This window comes from Chlorocebus sabaeus, chromosome 14, assembly GCF_047675955.1.
Source record: "Chlorocebus sabaeus isolate Y175 chromosome 14, mChlSab1.0.hap1, whole genome shotgun sequence".
Taxonomy (NCBI): Eukaryota; Metazoa; Chordata; class Mammalia; order Primates; family Cercopithecidae; genus Chlorocebus; species Chlorocebus sabaeus.
In genome coordinates this window covers 6,790,618-6,809,857 of record NC_132917.1, presented here as the reverse complement: position 1 = coordinate 6,809,857, position 19,240 = coordinate 6,790,618, and the positions used below count along the sequence as shown (strand labels likewise).

Genomic DNA, 19,240 nt, shown 5'->3' with positions numbered 1-19,240 from the left:
GGAGAGGCCGGAAGAGCGCGCCAGCCTCAGGGCTCCTGCCCCGCAGGGGCCTCTGGCTTTCGTTTCCCCCGCAACGCTTCGGTTTCGTTTCCCGCCGGCGCCTGGCTCCCGCCGGGTTTCCTTTCTGAGGCGGCGCCGAGGGCGGCGTCGCTGAGACGCCCATGGCCTTTGCCCGCCCGCTTCTGCGCCGGCCACTCTCGGGGCAGCTGCTCGGGCGGCGCGGGGTCTGCGCTGGGGCCATGGCTCCACCGCGCCGCTTCGTCCTGGAGCTCCCCGACTGCACCCTGGCTCATTTCGCCCTGGGCGCCGATGACCCCGGCGACGCAGACGCCCCCGACCCCCACTTGGCGGCGCTGCTGGGGCCCCCGGAGCGCAGCTATTCGCTGTGCGTGCCGGTGACCCCGGACAGCGGCTGCGGGGCCCGAGTCCGGGCGGCGCGGTTGCACCAACGCCTGCTGCACCAGCTGCGTCGCGGCCCCTTCCAGCGGTGCCAGCTGCTCAGGCTGCTCTGCTACTGCCCGGGCGGCCAGGCCGGCGCGCAGCAAGGCTTCCTGCTGCGCGACCCCCTGGATGGCCCTGACACCCGGCAAGCGCTGCTCGAGCTGCTGGGCGCCTGCCAGGAGGCACCACGCCCGCACCTGGGCGAGTTCGAGGCCGATCCCCGCGGCCAGCTGTGGCAGCGCCTCTGGGAGGTGCAAGACGGCAGACGGCTGCAGGTGGGCTGCGCACAGGTCGTGCCCGCCCCGGAGCCCCCGCTGCACCCGGTGGTGCCAGACTTGCCTAGTTCCGTAGTCTTCCCGGACCGGGAAGCCGCCCGGGCCGTTTTGGAGGAGGTAAGAGTTCTGTCCCTTTCCAGCGCCCAGCGTGGCATCTGAACCCTTCAGATCAGAGAACTGAACCAAGAGGCTGGTCTGTAAAGCCGGTTCTTGCCTGGGTGGTTTGTTTATTTCCGTTCGCAAATCAGGTAGGGAAGGTGTCCTGTATGCCAGGCAACTCTTTCAAGATTCTTGTTTGCAAGGATCTTCCTACCTGCTGTGGAACATAGACCTACACCAGGCCACGCGATGCTTGCTGTAAAAGCATCCCAACAGCACTACAGAGGGAGTAAAGGGGTTGCCGGGAGTAAGGGAAAATAATGTCAGCTGGGAAGTAATTTTATTTGCTGATGATCAACATTCAAGGATCTTGGGGTGAAAAAGAAAATGCATGAGTTTAGGCGGTTTAAGAAATTTAGACTTAAATAGTGTTTACCTACCGACTGGCCATGAACCTTGTACAGGTTACTCAACTACTCTAATGTTGACCCTTTGACTTGTACAATTCCTGCCTTGCGGTGTTGTCCTGATGATTAAGGAAACATCTGACTGACAGCAGGTACTCAAAGAAAGAGACTGAAGATTCTTTCTGATCGCAGGCTAGGCAGATTTCCTCCTGTGGCACAGATGACCCTTGAGGATGCCCCATGGATCTTGGGAATATTTTCCAAGCTTACGGGACAGCGTTGTGGAGCAGTTAAGAGTGCAAGATCAACCACGTGTATTTAAATTTAAACTCTGGCATTTATTAACTGTGTCACTTTGAGCAAGTTTCTTCAACTCTCTGCCTCAGTTTCCTTAATTCATACGCTAGGAATTATAATAGTACCCCCAACCACCACCTCAAAGCTATCACAGAGATTGGCAACTGACTACTTGTAAAGCACTTAGAAGATTGCCTTGCTCAGAGCAAGCACATGAGTGTCTGAGCCTCGCTGTGAGTTGCCGTGAGCGTGCAGTGAGATAATGCACATTGAGGAACTGGAAATTCCCAGAGGGACGCTGCTCTGCTAGCTTTGTGATTGCTGTGCTTGGCTCTTTTGCTCAGTCTCCTGAGTGGCTAGGAGAGGACATGCTGCAGATGCAGACTGCTATCTCCAGCTCACTGTGTAGCGGATTTCCCATTCTTGTGACACTGTGTTCCCAGTGGGCCTGTAGTTCCATGTTGCTGTGTCACAGGACACTAATGATGTGCCTTGTCTGGCCTTTCTCAGAGCTGCTCAGTGAGGGCTGCATGCCACCGAGCGATCCAGACAGGGACAGCTGTTTCGAGCCTCGGCTACTCAATATAAAATAAAACACTCCAGTCCATCCTAGCATCGAATACTCTGAATTTCCATGGTCTGGCACGTTCTCAGTATAACTTAGGCCTATAATGTTGTGCTCAGCAATTTAGGTGTGATTTCTGCAAAAGCCCCTGTCTTCATTGCTGACGGATAGACGTTGTTTTACAGTGTACCTCCTTTATTCCTGAAGCCCGGGCGGTGCTTGACCTGGTCGACCAGTGCCCAAAACAGGTCCAGAAAGGAAAGTTCCAGGTTGTTGCCATCGAAGGACTGGATGCCACGGGTGAGATAATATTACCTTTTAGTTATAGGCAATGACACTAACTGATTAGGTGCAGAAACAGAAATACTTCCTGCAAAACAAAACTTTATATGGAGCCTTCTGTGTGCCCCTGCTGTGTGGCAGGCCCTGTGCTAGGCAGGCCCTGGGATGCAGAGATGAATAAGACCTTCAATATGAAGCAGCATGGTGTGTGGGTGCGAACCCTCAGTGGTCTGGCGGAACATAGGGAGGGCACTGAATCTGGCCTCTGTGGGGCTTTGTGGGGTGGAGTGCGTGATACCTGGATTGTATTTTAAGTACAGATAGGAGTTGGTCAGGTGATGAAAGCAGGTAGCATCCTCCAGACAGAAGAAATAGCATGGGCAAATGTGCAGGGGCTTGAAGCAGGGTGATGTGTCCAGGAACCACAGGCAATTCTGAGATTCTTCTGGAGCAAAATGTGGAAGAACTAGGAAATGCAAGAAAAAAAACCTTCTGAGCTGTCAAACTGAGGTCAAAATACAATGTGTGCTCACATTAGCCCAAAGTACAAAAGGGACAGAAGTGCTGCTCCTGTGGCCCAGGACACACCGAGGGGAGGGTTAATGCTGGAGAACTAGCATCCAAGTGGTTCAGCACAGGAGTTTCTCCTCCTGTGTAAACTTGAGGGGTACAGACTTTTAATAATATAAAAGGCAATTTCCATATGGAGGCACTTGTGTACCCAGCTAGGGAGATGTGGTCCATGTTGACCATCCTGGCTCCATATGAAGGATCGGGCCATGCCCTGGCCTTCAGGGAGACCAGCTGTCATCACTCGGGTGTACTGGCTGTGCCCAGGACCAGCCATAGTTTCTTTCAGCTGCAGAGGGAATTGTAACATTATCAGTCCTTCAGCTGATGTGTTTTGTTGATCATTTATTTTGTACCCACAGCTAATTTAGATTTGGTGGGATTACAGGAGATATAAAAATTCTGCCTCAACACCAGCATCCACACATACAAATGTTACAAGGAGATAGCATAGAGTGGCAGAAAGAACACAGGCTAGTGGTTCTGTCTGCCCTGCATTTGCATCCTGCACCAAGGCCTGCCAGGAGGGTGAGTTGGGGTAAATTTGTTAACTTCTCCAGTGCTCAGTTTCTTCATCTGTAAGATGATTGAATAATAACTATTTTGCAGGGTCACTGGGAGAATTAGGAGCATAACGTGCTGAGTACTTGGCTCCTAGTAGACACTGAGAAATGGTAGCTACTGTTAAGGTCCATCCTGATAACCCAAGAAAAAAAGAAAATAGTTAGTTGGCAATAAAGTGTTAAGTATGTGATAGAGAAACTTATAAATAAATTGAAACAGTAGGAGCTCAGAGAAACTAGTGCACAGTTTGCTGGAGTAGATCATCTTCACATCACCACCTGTCCTGAGCTCCAGGCAGCAGCTGAGAATTGTGAGATGGGCTCTGGGAAGGGGCTAATCTGTCACCTGAGGTTGTGCAAGGGGGAGTCAGAAAGTCAATGAGGCCTGAGCAGTGCCTTTGAGGAGAAGGCTGAAGCCTAAAGCAGATACAAAAGCTCTAAAGGCCAAGCCCAAAGGGGCAAGCACAGGAGTGAGTGGTAGAACCAGGCCTGGAAATTGGAAAGGGATTGCACAGAAGTGGAAGCAGGGTTTGAAGAAGGTAGAAAGAGAAGAGGGACGAGAAGAGTCGCTGTGGATGCCAGCTGTGGGTTCATCAACTACAGACAGTAAGATGAGAGAAAGTCTTCAGGGTGGGGAACATGGTAAGAGGGTAAGCAGTAGCTGGGCTGCCGGGAATAAAAGTCATACATAAAAGGGGCTCTTGTATCTAGACTCCCAATATCAGATTTGATCACTAACAGGAGTTTTTCCTCCAGGTTTCCTAATACCACACAGAGGAATCCTACCTTCCTATGGGTCTATAGCTTTTTATAAAGAATCCTGTTATTTAGTCTGCTCATTTGATTTGCAGGTTGAGAGAGTGTCTGTGCTCTTTCTACAGCAGTATTAACTTTTGGGCTGTGGTTAAGATGTGTATACTTTGTGTATGATCCGCAGGTAAAACCACGGTGACCCAGTCAGTTGCAGATTCGCTTAAGGCTGTCCTCTTAAAGTCACCACCCTCTTGCATTGGCCAGTGGAGGAAAATCTTTGATGATGAACCAACTATCATTAGAAGAGCTTTTTATTCGTTGGGCAATTATATTGTAGCCTCTGAAATAGCTAAAGAATCTGCCAAATCTCCTGTGATTGTAGACAGGTGGGTATAAAGATGCCTTGAATTAGGCCTTTTCTCTCTAATATATAAGAGTGTGTGTGTGTGTGTGTATACATACATGTATATGCCAAGAAAAAATTGTGTTTAAGTCAAACTGTATTATGATAATAATAGGAATTCTGCTTATGAATTGTTAATTACCTATACCAGGCACTGGCATTTGCTGGAGAATTACATATATAATACTAGTATCTGGAACTATAACTTGGGTAGGTGAATGTTAAATGCTATTCCCAGTTTACTGATGAGAACTGTAGATCTCAGAAAGGTAAAGTAACTTGCCAAGGTAATAGCAAGCTGGAAATAGCATACTGGGAACATTAATGAGTCTATACTTTCAGTCATTCATTTGTTCATTGGCTTATTCAACAAATACTTACTGGACACCTCCTGTGTGCCAAAGACTAGTCTCAATTCAGAGGATTCAATGATAAACCAGTGTATTAGTCCATTTTCATGCTGCTGATAAAGACATACCTGAGATTGGGCAATCTACAAAAGAAAGAGGTTTAATGGACTTAGAGTTCCATGGGGCTGGGGAAGCCTCACAATCATGGTGGAAGGTAAAAAGCACATCTCACATAGTGGCAGACAAGAGTAGAGAGCATGTGCAGGGAAACTCCCCTTTTTAAAACCATCAGACCTTGTAAGACTTATTCCCAATCATGAGAATGGCGTGGTAAAGACCTGCCCCCATGATTCAATTACCTCCCACCGGGTCCTTCCCACAATACATGGAAATTCAAGATGAGATTTGGGTGAGGACACAGCCAAACCATATCACTCCCTTCCTGGCCTCTCCCAAACCTCATGTCCTCACATTTCAAAACCAATCATGCCTTCCCAACAGTCCCACAAACTCTTAACTCATTTCAGCATTAACTCAAAAGTCCACAGCCAAAGTCTCATCTGAGACAAGGCAAGTCTCTTCCACCTATGAACCTGTAAAATCAAAAGCAAGTTAGTTACTTCCTAGATACAGCCATTACAAATGGAAGAAATTGACCAAAACAGAGGGGCTACAGACTCCATGCAAGTCTGAAATCCAGCTGGGTAGTCAAATCTTAAAGCTCCAAAATTATCTCCTTTGACTCCATTTCTCACATCCAGATCATGCTGATGCAAGAGGTGGGTCTCATGGTCTTGGGCAGTGCCATCCCTGTGGCTTTGCAGGGTATAGCCCCCCTCCTTGCTGCTTTCGCAGGCTAGTGTTATCTGCAACTTTTCCAGGTGCACGGTGCAAGCTGTCAGTGGATCTACCATTCTGGGGTCTGGTGGACAGTGACTCTCTTCAAACAGCTCCACTAGGCAGTGCCCCAGTGGGGACTCAGTGTGGGGGCTCCAACCCCACATTTACCTTCTGCACTGCCCTAGCAGAGGTTCACTATGAGATCCCCACTCCTGCAGCAAACTTCTGCCTGGACATCCCCACATTTCCATACATCCTCTGAAATCTAGGCGGAGGTTCCCAAACCTCAATTCTTGACTTCTGTGTACCTGTAGGCTCAATACCACACGGAAGCTGCCAAGGCTTGGGGCTTGCCCCCTCTGAATCAAGAGCCTGAGCTGTACCTTGGCGTCTTTTGCTCAAGGCTAGAGTGGCTGGGACACAGGGCACCAAGTCTCTAGGCTGCACACACCAGAGGGACCCTGGGCCCACAAAACCATTTTTTTCCTCCTAAACCTCTGGGTCTGTGATGGGAGGGGCTGCAGCAGAGATCTCTGACATGCCTTTGAGACATTTTCCCCATTGTCTTGGTGATTAACATTTGGCTCCTCATTGCTTATGCAAACTTCTGCAACCAGCTTGAATTTCTCCTCAGAAAATGGGATTTTCTTTTTATTATTATTATTATTATTATTATTATCATACTTTAAGTTCTAGGGTACATGTGCATAACGTGCAGGTTTGTTACATATGTATACTTGTGCCATGTTGGTGTGCTGCACCCATCAGGGATTTTCTTTTCTGTCACATTGTCAGGCTGCAAATCTTCCCAACTTTTATGCTCTTTTCCGTTTTAAAACTAAATGCCTTTAACAGCACCCAAGTCACCTCTTGAATGCTTTGCTGCTTAGGAATTTCTTCCACCAGATACCCTAAATTATCTCTCTCAAGTTCAAAGTTCCACAAATCTCTGGGGCAAGGGCTAAATGCTGCCAGTGTCTTTGCTAAAGCATAACAAGTGTTACCTTTGCTCCAGTTCTCAACAAGTTCCTCATTTCCATCTGAGACCACCTCAGCCTGGATTTCATTGTCCATATCATTATCAGCATTTTGGTCAAAGCCATTGAACGGATCTCTAGGGAGTTCAACCTTTCCCACATTTTCCTGTCTTCATCTGAACCCTCCAAACTGCTCCAATCTCTGCCTGTTACCCAGTTCCAAAGTCACTTCCACATTTTTGGGTATCTTTTCAGCAGCACCCCACTTCTGGTACCAATTTACTGTATTGGTTCATTTTCACACTGCTGATAAAGACATACCCGAAATTGGGCAATTTATGAAAGAAAGAGGTTTAGTGGATTTACAGTTCCATGTTGCTGAGGTCTCATAGTCATGGTGGAAGGTAAAAGGCACATCTCACATGGCAGCAGACAAGAGTAGAGAGCTTGTGTAGGGAAACTCCCCTTTTTAAAACCATCAGGTCTCATGAGACTTATTCACTACCATGTGATTCAATTACCTCCCACTGGATCCCTCCAACAACATGTGGGAATTAGAGCTGAGATTTGAGTGGGAACACAGCCAAACCATAACAATGAGATAGATTATTCCCTACTTTCATTGAGCAAACTTAACATTTTAGGAGAAGAAAAGTATCAAGTGAACAAATACATAAAATAATACATAAGATGAGATAAGACAATATTAAAGCATGATAAGTGCAGGGAAAAGGAAAAATCAAAGTAATGTGTTAGAAAATGGCTAACCTCCCACTAGATATGGTTTAGGAAGGCCTGTCTGAGAAAGCACCATTAGTCAGAGCCCTGATTTAAAAAAAAAAAAAAAAAAAAAAAAAGCCAAATGTGAAAATTCCCAGGTAACAGAAAGCAGTGTGGAGAGAGGAATCTGCAAGAATGAAGCTAAGACTGAACTGAAATAAACTAACATATCTGACAACTAGAAAATGGTCTATGTTCTGGAAACGTAGTAGATGAGGAGGTGCTCTGTGGATGAATGGGAAGAGGAAGGTTGGGGGAGATCTGTAGGGCCTGCAGGCCATGCCATAGAGTGGATTTTATTCTGAGTGCACTGGGGAGCCACTGGAATGTTTCTGATAAAGGAGAGACATAAACTGATATGTACTTTAAAAATTCATCTGTAAGAAATAGCTTTAGGTCAGGTGCAGTAGCTTACACCTGTAATCCAAGCACTTTGGAAGGCTGAGGTGGGAAGAGTGCTTGAGCCCAGGAGTTCAACACCAGCCTTGATAACATAGTGAGACCTCATCTCTACAAAAAATAAAAAAATAGCTGGGTATGGTGGCTCCCAGTTGTAGTCCCAGCTACTTAGGAGACTCAGGAAGGAGAATCCCTCAAGCCCAGGAGGTCAAGGCTACAGTCACAGAACAAGAGGGTGACAGAGCAAGAGGGGCCTTGTCTCAAAAAAAAAATCCCAAAAACAATAAAACAAAAAAGAAGAAAAAAATAGCTTTAAAAGTACTCAGAAAGGAGAAAGAATATGACAAGTAGGTCATACTGAACTTACATCACGATGGCACAGGGATGAAAAGATTACAGTCACTGTGAGATTCCATTTTATTCCCATCTGGATTTCATTTTACTCCCATCTAGTTGGTGAAACTACTGTAACTAAAAGTTTCCTCATATGATATGGATCAATAGAAACTTTCATATGATGCTGGTCAGAGCATATCATATGATACTGGCATAATCACTTGGAGAGCAGTTTGAGAAGATGTAGCAAAGTGGAAGATTGCTCCTGCCTGTTGAAGAAACACTCACAAAATTTCTTTCAGCTTCCTTCATACTGTTGCAAAATTTGAAAAACCTAAAGCCCATCAACAGGAGAAAGCATGAATAAATACCAGCATATTTATAAGGTGGAGAACCATACAGCAGAGTGTAAATATGTTGTGCAGTGCATGAGAGCACACACATTACAAAACCATAATGTTGAATGAAAATGTCAAGTTGCCGAAAGATGTTCAGTAGAATACACTCACAGTTATTCATACTGCAAAGAGTAGAGAAATGAAAGGATGTTGAAGCAGATTTAAGAAAGTTGTTCTCTGGGAAGTAGAGATAAATGTGGTTGATAAGGAGTTCAGAAGGACTTCGACTGTGATTGGATTATTTCTTAACATTTCTTGAATGTTCATTTTCTCCAAAGATTTACTTATTTTTGTAAACATAAGCAATTGCATTGAAGTATGGCATAGTTGGTAAATAACATTAATCATAAATGTAAATCTCAAGGAATTTCAAGAAGTCAACACAGCCAAGTCACCTGTACTCGGATCAAGAATGAGAGCCTGCCACAGCCCTTACACCCCTGTTCTGCCCCCACCCAGTCATTGCCCATTTCATCCCCAGGGGTGGTGACTGTCCCAACTGACATAGCCATATATTAGTTCTGCCTGTTCTTAAACTGCCTACAGATGCAACTATTTGTTAGGTATGGAGTTCTGTTTGCGCCTGACTTCTTTCATACCACATGTGTTTTGAAGATTTGTCTCTGTTATTGTGAACTAAATTTCATACATTTTTGGTGCACATATGGATGCCATTCTGTTGCATAGGTTCCCGGGAACAGAACTGCAGGGGCATGGGGTTTGTGGCTGGTCAGGTTTGGTAGGTGTTGCAAAAAGTATTCTAAAGGGGTTGAAAGAATGTTGAGTCTCCTCCCCTCCCAACAGCTGTGTTTGTCAAGTCCCTGTGACTAACCACCCTGTTGACATTTAGTATTAGCAGGTTTTCATTTTGACTCCTCTAGCTTTTCCACTTGTTCCTGGTGGGTAAGCTGGTCACTGAAAAGCTGATTTGTGATATCGGGACACAGAACTACTACTCCTTTCTTGAAACTGTATCTTTCTCTGTACACTTTTCTGTATGTCTGAAATATTCCATCAAGAGACCGCCCTGAGTGTATGTGGAGAATAAAGTGTGTGGTGGGGGAGGGGCAGGAAAGGAAAAAGAATCAGCTAGAAGGCTGTTGCTACAGTCTAGACTGTGATGGCCCATGAGTCGTTTTAACCCTGGGATGACAATGGGGATGGCAATGGGGATAACACAATAAGAATTTCAACGTTGGCAAGTTATGTGGAATCTTAGGATGAACTGAGAAGGATACGAATTCTCGATCGTTTATGGGAATGCTTTGCCTGGAAAATGTTTTTGCCCTATTGTTAATGTGCCCGATGTTATCATATGTGATATCTGTATTAGTTCATTCTCACACTGCTATAAAGACATACCTGAGACTGGGTAGTCTATAAAGAAAAGAGGTTTAGTTGACTGACAGTTCCGCATGGCTATATGGGAGGCATGGCTGAGGAGGCCTCAGGAAACGTACAATCATGGCAGAAGTTGAAGAGGAAACAATGGCAACAGGAGAGAGAGAGAGAGAGAAAGAGAACACGAGAGAGAGAGAGAGAGAGCCAAAGCGAGCGAGCCGGGGGAAGTGCTATACATTTTAAACCCCCAGATCTTGTGATAACTCACTCCCCATCATGAGAACTGCAAGGGGGATGTCTGCCCCCCATGATCCAATCAACTCCCACCAGACCTCATCTCCAACAATGAGAATTATTAGGTTGGTGCAAAAGTCATTGTGGTTTTTGATATTATTCTTAATAGCGAAAACTGCAATGACTTTTGCACCAACCTAATACACTTTGGCAGGAGATTTTGATGGGGACAGAGAACCAAACCAAATTGATATCTTTTTTGATACAGTCCTGTATCAAAACTATTTTAAAAAACTATATCACACTGTTACTGTAAGATAAATATCTAATTCTTATCAGATACTGGTTATAACTAAAGCCGGATCATTGCAAATTATGATAGGAGAATACAGGACAGCACTGAAAAGGACTGAAAAGCACTGAAAAAACTAAGGTTTTCCCAGCAGGGTATGACTTTCGAGGTACACTATTTCCTAGGATGCCTGCGGATCCTGAAGCAGCACTGGCCACTGTGTGCAGGCAGGGATTTCTGCGCTCTGTTCCCCAGTTTTCTGATCTGTTAAGTGGGGATACTCATGCCCCCTTCCCTTCCTACGGTCAGGAGTTGTGATGAAGATTCAGTGAGTGGATGTGTGTGGAAGTGCCCTGAAAATAGGGAATTGCTATTAAAATATAAAGCATTATAATATGAGCTGTGTATGTGTTGGCAAATTGCTTTTGATTTGAACTAATGTGGCTTCCCTGACGGCAGGATTGGAGAATACTAAAGAGTGGGAAGCGTCTGAAATTGATGGGCTAAGGGTATGATTATTTAAAACAAGCAGCTGTATTGTCTAGGGAGAACTCTGTAGAAAACAGGTTCCTAATTCTTCCTTTGATTTGTCTTCTTTGTGTGTGTGAATTGTCTGCAATTTAGTTCTTTAAAGAAATGCTGTATCACCTTGTCAGATGAAAAGAGCAGTTATTTGTTGTCTTTGTGGGTTTTGTTCATCTTTAAAGATTTTGATGAAACCCATTGTAGACAATACCATCATCTAGCTGAAAAATATGAGAGACAGTAATTTTTAATGGGACTGTGGTTAGGGTTGGAGACTTAATCACCCCTATTACCTTTAAAAATCTGTTCTTGCTGGTGATTTTTCTACAATAAAGAAGACTTTAAAAATAAGATGATATCAGACTCTGTATTCATTGATGGGCATTTAATTCAGTGAATCTGGAGCATGCGCAGACCATGGTGTAAATTATAGTTTAAGTACCAGAAAAAGAAAACTGAGACCCTGATTGGCTTTTTTGAGCTTGCGGGACAAAATCCGTCTGACAGAGAAGCTGAAAGTGCAAGTTTGTGAGTAACAGGAGTTGGGTAAGTGACACATAGGAAGGTATCCAGGCAGAACTCACAGGAGCTGGCAGTGGCCTGAAGCTCTCAGAGCACACTTTTGAAGGTGTGCAAGGGCTTTGAAGGATGAATGGTGTCGGGATTATCAACTCGCAAGTGAATTTTTTTCTTGCGTCCTTTTCAGTGCTGTCCTGTATTCTGTTATCATAATTTGCAATGATCTGGCTTTAGTTATAACCAGTGTCTGATAACAATTAGATATTTATCTTATAGTAACAGTGTGATACAGTTTTTTTTAAAGCACAGAGGTCCAGAGGAGAGGTTGCAACAACTATGGAAGGCAAACAAACCTTGCATGATCTCTGTTTTCCAGATAAGGAGATTGAGGCTGTATCAGCTAAGATGACTTTTACCTATGTCTACAAAACAAGTGGGGCGGGGGGCACAGGCAGAATGACACACAGTTCAGGTGACACAGGGAATTTATTATGTGGATACCACTGTGTACTTTCCACTGTGGAGAGGAGTTCAATTCTACAATGATCAAAATTTTAGGATTTTAAAGAATTGGGCCAGGCATGGTGGCTCACACCTGTAATTCCAGCACTTTGGGAGGCCAAGGCGCGTGGATCACCTGAGGTCAGGAGTTTGAGACCAGCCTGGCCAACATGATGAAACCCCATGTCTACTAAAAATACAAAAATTAGCTGGGCGTGGTGGTGCATGCCTGTAATCCCAGCTACTTGGGAGGATGGGGCAGGAGAATTGCTGGAACCTGGGAAGCAAAGGTTGCGGTGAGCTGAGATCCTGCCACTGCACTCCAGCCTGGGCAACAACAGAGTGTGAGACTCCATCTCAAAAACACCAAGAGCAAAAAACAAAAAAACAAAGAACTGAAGGTGTAGGAACTGACATGGCCTTTCCAGGTTTTTAGTCTGCCAAGACACAGCCCTTAAATACAAATGAACTGCCAAACAGGTTCATCGTCCCCTGTCACCCTCCATTCTTTCATAGAGGAACTCGGACAACAGGACCAAAAAGATGTGATGGCGGAGGCCACACTAAATGGTAGTTTGAGATACGTCAATGGAGCTGTGTGAAGAACACACTGCATTATTACTGTTGTCAATTTTATGTTTTAAACAATATTGTATAACATTTTTTAGTTTATAAAATTTAATTTTATTTAACTTATTCAATACTAGAAAACCGTCTGTAGAGCCAAACCTGGTTTCATCATTCCCGGCTGCTGATTTTCAGATGCTACTTTGGCTTCTTCCGCAGACAGAGAACTCACTACCCCATTCCTTCTCAGGTACTGGCACAGCACTGCCACCTATGCCATAGCCACCGAGGTGAGTGGGGGTCTCCAGCACCTGCCCCCAGCCCATCATCCTGTATACCAGTGGCCAGAGGACCTGCTTAAACCTGACCTCATCCTGCTGCTCACCGTGAGTCCTGAGGAGAGGTTGCAGAGGCTCCAGGGCCGGGGCATGGAGAAGACCAGGGAAGAAGCAGAACTTGAGGCCAACAGTGTATTTCGTCAAAAGTAGGTGTCCCAATGCAATGTGAGTGGCAGGCGTTCCTGAAGGGAGATGAGCCACTGGCACTGGCTTTAGGATTGTGAGGAAGTGATACTGTTTCCAGTTTTCAAATGCAAGAGGCAACATCCTCTAAGTTACTTCATCCCCTTCCAATGGGCTTGTCACCACAGGTCTGCAGCATTGTTATCTTAAAGCAAAGGTCATCAGACTAGGGATCAGACCCTGCCGCTGATCCTGGCTGTGCTAGGAGCAGCTGCACCTGGGTAAGACAGTAAGTGACTGTGCCTCAGTTTCCCCAGTCATAGCAAAATCACACAGAGCACTAGATAATGAGCTCACAGTAACATTTACCTATTAGATGCTTCCCGTGTGTCAGGCATTTTACTGATGTTATGTCATCCTTGCGAGGAAAACATTAGCTGCATTTTACAGTTTACAACTTTAAGGCTCAAAGGATTAAGTGATTTGTCTAAATGTATGTAACTATTCAGTAGTAAAACTGGGATTAAAATCTTTCTGATTTTGCAGCCAGTGTTTTTGTTTTAATTAGAAAGTTATAAACACAACAGCAGAAGAGAGTCTGGCCAGGCCTCCTGCCTCATGACTGAGTATGAATCAGTTCTACAGCACTGCCTTTAAAAACTGAAGCAGAAATATTTTCTCTAACTAAACAATGACAGCTCTGTTACCATAACATAGTAATGTTATGAATAATGGTAGCTGCTGTGGGTTAAGATACTGTGCTAAGCAGTTGACTTGTATTAATTCCATTAAACTTCAGTGAACATTTGCAAGGGAGGTATGGTTTCAGTCTTCATTTTGCAGCAGAGGAAACTGAGAAACGGAGGATAAGAGATTTGACCAATTCACTTGGCTAGGAAGTAGTCAAGCAGAGTTGTGAGTGCAGACGATCCACCTCGACACCCCTGTTTTAACTGCAGTGCTGTGAGGATTCCCTAAAGAAATAGGCACTAGTCACTCTGTATACACATGAAGGCTAGCTAGCATGGAAAGGATATGTAGATTTCTGGCAAAATATTAGAAGTGTCCCATGCATATATTAAGGACTCTGGCTTGTATGAAAATTATTCAGGGCACAGACTTGGGGGAAATTTGCCACTGAACAAATTACCTAAATTCTTTGAGCTTCAGTTGCCTTCTCTGCAAAAGAGGGATGACAATAGTCTCCCTCCTAAGGTTACTTTGAGAATTAAATGAGAAAAATCATGCAAAATGCTAATGCTTGGCAGAAAACAGGTATTCAACAAATGCTCGCTATTAAACATTATTATTCATTTATTATTTATTAAACAAAATGCATCAACGTCTTCTGTGGGCAAAGCTAGTTACAGTGAGATAAATGACATGGGAAGCTTGCTTCAAGCTGTTTATGCTGTGGTAGGAAACGAACATTAATGCAAATAGCTGTGTGAAAAAGTAGACCAACTCTTTGTGTTTTGCCTGTCCCCAGGGTAGAAATGTCCTACCAGCGGATGGAGAATCCTGGTTGCCATGTGGTTGATGCCAGCCCCTGCAGAGAAAAGGTCCTGCAGACGGTATTAAGCCTAATCCAAACTAGTTTTAATGAACTGTAGTTACTCTGGCCAGGTGCCATGTCTAACTAGATTAGATGTTGTTTGAAACATCTACATCCACCATTTGTTACGCGGTGTTCCCAAATTTCTGTTGTACAAGCATGTTGTGTGGCAGAAAATTGGAGACCAGGCATCTTAATTTTACTTCAGCCATCATACCCTCTTCTGACTGATGGACCTGTCATCACAAAGGACCCTCTCACCATGTCCCAGTGAGAGGCCAGCAATTGCTTTCTTCCTGGCATGGTAAACATTTTCTTGGAACATATGTTTCACTTCATCACTACCAAATCTCTGGAAGACCTGTCTTACTCAGACAGCACGAGGTGTACAGAAGCAGCAGAGAAGATCTTCCAGATCAGCAGGGAGCCTCCAGAGCCCCTCCTTCTCCTACACTGGCATGCTGATGAGATCGTGACGTGCCTAGCATTGGCTTCTTCCACATCTGGTTGCACTCATCATGATGGGCTCGCTGCATCTCCCTCAGTCCCAAATTCTAGAGCCAACTGTTCCTGCAGAGGCTGTCTATATGTCCTGGCTATCCAAGGACACTCCTGCAGGGCCATTTTTGGGTAAGGAACACTTACAAAGAAGGCATTGATCTTGTGTCTGAGGCTCAGAGCCCTTTTGGTAGGCTTCTGAGTCATATATAAAGACATTCAAGCCAAGATGCTCCAACTGCAAATATACCAACCTTCTCTGAATTATATTTTGCTTATTTACATTCCTTTTCTTTTTTATGTAAAGTATGGCCCTGAATAGAATGCACATTTTCCATTGAACTGGATGCATTTCATTTAGCCAATCCAGTAATTTATTTATATTGATCTATACATAATATATGTTTCCTCAGCGTAGGAGCTATGATTCACTAATTAAAAGTGGAGTCAAAACGCTAAATGCAATGTTTGTTGTGTATTTTCATTACACAAACTTAATTTGTCTTGTTCAGTAAGTACAGTGGATCTTGGAGTGGGATTTCTTGGTAAATTATCTTGCACTTGAATGTCTCATGATTACATACGAAATCACATTGAGATATCTTTAGATAGAAAAAAGTAGCTGAGTGAAGGAGAAATTATAGAGCTATGTGGCTTTAGGGAGTAGGTTGAACCAGGTGATTACCTAAAATTCCTTCCAGTTCAAAAGCAGATAAAATTGTAAATTATTTTATCCTATCTACCATTTCTTAAGAAGACATTACTGCCAAATAATTAAATTTAAGGTTTTATCAGGTTTGCATATGGAATATTAAATTCTAATAAAGTTTCATGTTAATGTCATAGGATTTTTAAAAGAGCTATAGGTAATTTCTATGTAATATATATATATTAAAATGTAATTGGTTTCAGTTGAACGTATTTTAAAGCTGATAAATAGCATTAGGGTTCTTAGCAATGTGATATCTAGCTGTATTATTAGTTTTATTTACTTTAAACATTCTGAAAAGCTTATACTGGCAGCCCAGAAAAACAAACAATTAATGTATCTTTACGTCCCTTGCACATGAATAAACTTTGCTGTGGTTTACTACTCTGTGCTGTCATCCTGGGTACATATTGATTTGTCTGAAAAGTGCTTTTTCAGTTCCCCTTTTAATATTGAGATATAAAGGAGGGAAATTTTGGTAAAGGAAGTTGAAAGGTGTGAGCTGGCAGGCTAAGTGGAATTTGTGGTCAAAGTGCTTTCAGAGAAAGGGGAGGGCTATTGTTTGCTTTTAAATATCATTTCCTCATTACAAATATTAAAGACTTTTTGTAATTCATTCTTTGTACACCTGGACTTTTTATATACTGATAGGTATGTATGACTTACGAGTATTCGGTAAAATAGCACCTCCCACCCTAAAACTGATGGCAGGTAATCCTTTGCTTGGCTCTGCTCATTGCAAGATGAACTTTGTTTCTGTTCCTGTGATAGACCATTAGTTACCCCAAAATTTGTTCTTCCTTTCTTCCATGGTAATGTAATATTTAGCTTGGTACATGGGTGCCAAGAATTCCTAGTGCATTTCCAAGGCTCCCTTACAGCTAGAGGTGGGTGACTGGTTAGTTTCTTGCCAATAGTATGTGAGCAGAAGGAATATCTGAAATGTCAAGGGGATATTATCCCTTTCCCCTTTAACTCTTCATATCAACTGTATTCAGAGGTGATAGCGAGCCATCTAAGGACCAAGAGATAAGGATGACACTGAAAGGAATTAGCTTACCTTAGGTAAATAACAAGGGAAGGGTCCCCAGAGAGCCTTCCGCCCACTGGTAAGTGCCTTATCCCATATAACCTAAAAAGCAGCCTGGGGAAAAAAATTGCAGGCACTGATAAGAAAACTAGCACAGGGTGTTGTGCCTGGAGACATGCCTGCGGCTGCACAGATAGGAGAGCCTCTGGCCCATTCAGATAAAAGCTTGCACAAACCTCTGGCTCCCTCAGATGAGGGAACAAGTCCTGGCATAAAAAACGCCTTTGTCTTTTGTATAGTCAGCAGGCTCCCAGGAAAAAGTTTTTTCTCCTTTTGTGGGCATGGGCACAGTGAGCTCCAGTGGATTCCAGTGGGCACTTTCCAGTTTTTGGACTGTGAGTCTGGCCTCTGTGAATCATAACTTCAGCCCTTGATTGGTCCCAGGCAAAGGTCCTAGGCCAGGCTTTCTGATTGGTCCTGGGCCAGGGTGCCTGGCCAAGCTGAGTCACGCCTTCTCCAAGACAGCTGGTAGACTAAGCACATTCCTTCCCCTTTGCAGCCCATAAACCCGCCACAACTGGCCTCATAGTGGGTGCCCCATTAGAGCCCCCCCTCTCTGCTGGCAGAGAGCTTTATTTTTTCACTTATTAAACTTTCACTCCAACTTCACCTTCATGTCTGCACTCCTTAATCTTCTTGGAAGTAGGACAAAGAACTCTGGGTATTATCTCAGACAATAGGAGACTGTTACATCTTGGTGCATTGGTAAGACTACAACACCTTTTGATGCATTGGCTGGGAAGAAGGGAATTCATTAGAAGGATGATTAATAGTTGACCTTTAACTCTCACCCTTTACTTGCATTTCTGAGGCTTCTCGTCTATTGCAATCTAGTTTCCTTTCACAGAGGGCCTAGCTGTCAAGTGGGATTGGAAGGTCCCAGGGCAACTGAAGGTTTCTGACTGGGGCTACCCCTCAGTGTTATCTGAAGGCCCTTGGACTAACTCCAGTCCCCTACAACCCATCAGGGACTCAGCACAAAGACTTCCACTCTTTTCCTATTGCATTTTCCTTCTTCTTGTGGCTATCATGTCTCCTACCTCTTCTTTGTATACAATGTTGTGGGTATTTTTGTAACCCAGGGATAGAATCTTCCTGAGTAGAGTTAGTTTGTGTCTTAGTAATCAAGAATGTAATTCAAAGAGTTGTTTTTGTGATTTCCTGGAAACAGGGAATTCAAGACTTCACTCTAAATTTTCACCTAGTAAGGACCTTTCTATCCCACAATAATAGACATTCATGGCACGATATGGGAGGATCTTTCACCCGGAGTGAATATCTTCCTCTCTGTTTGGGTTGTGTTTTCCTCCAATATAAGACTTCAGCATTGCCCAGTGAATTTAAGCAGTTCTTTTATGAGAGAAGTTAATTTTGTTATGGTGGGAGGCTTGCTATGGGGGCAACCTATCAAACCCCAAATCTCTCTAACTTTTGCCTGAAAAGAATTTGGAGTCAGAGTTTTTACTGAACATTTCTAACCCTACAGTGCCACCTAGTAGAAAGGAATTTTTTTCTGTGGGGAACCTTGTCATTCCTCTGCCCCAAACCTCTTGTTTGCCAATTCTTTTCCCTTTTATGTACCTCTTTCAGTGATCAGATGCCATGTCCTATTTGTAGACCAAAAAAAAAAAAAAAAAAAAAAAAAAATCTGCTTTCGACAGTTGGGACTGGCCATCCTGATAAGACAGATCTTAGCTTCAGTACTGTCCCCATCAAAGGAATGGCAGCCATTCAATTCTTACACTCATTTGAGGCACCCGTTCTGCATTCAACTACAATGGTATTTTTTAAAAAAAAGAATTTTATGTTTGGATGTTAATCAGTCCCATCCTGTGGAATTCTGATTTTTCACTGGGGCCATAGCAAGGGAAGCCACAGATGGTATTAGGACATTCCCTGCATTAAAGAGTCTTGCCCAAACCCAACTACTACATAATCTCTCCTAGGCCTCTTGGGGTACCTTGAGAGCCTTTTGGGCTGAGTAGGTCTAGGAATCCAGCAGGGTGGAAAGTTAGGGCTTTATGCAGGTAAGCATGACTAGCCCTGCCTACTGGCTCATCTGGATCCATGGGTGAAGGATATGCTTGCATCCATGGGGTGGCACCTATGATGGCTGCAGGGACCCAGAGGAGAGAAGAAAGGAGAAGGGGAATGCCTTTTCTCTCTTTCTGTCCACCCTGGGTAGCACAGAAGGAGGAAGGGGACTGAGGGAT

The 19,240-nt window shown here is 44.1% G+C and overlaps 1 protein-coding gene across 1 annotated transcript; it reads left to right on the top strand.

The window, feature by feature from the left end:
• The first annotated feature begins 161 nt into the window (after positions 1 to 161).
• CMPK2 (cytidine/uridine monophosphate kinase 2) lies at positions 162 to 16,553 on the top strand. The gene is made up of 5 exons (XM_007971579.3): positions 162 to 833; positions 2,270 to 2,384; positions 4,437 to 4,638; positions 12,965 to 13,198; positions 14,665 to 16,553. Exons 1-5 carry the CDS (start codon positions 162 to 164, stop codon positions 14,786 to 14,788), a joined length of 1,347 nt encoding a protein of 448 aa, XP_007969770.2. The 3' UTR covers positions 14,789 to 16,553.
• The last annotated feature ends 2,687 nt before the right edge of the window (positions 16,554 to 19,240 follow it).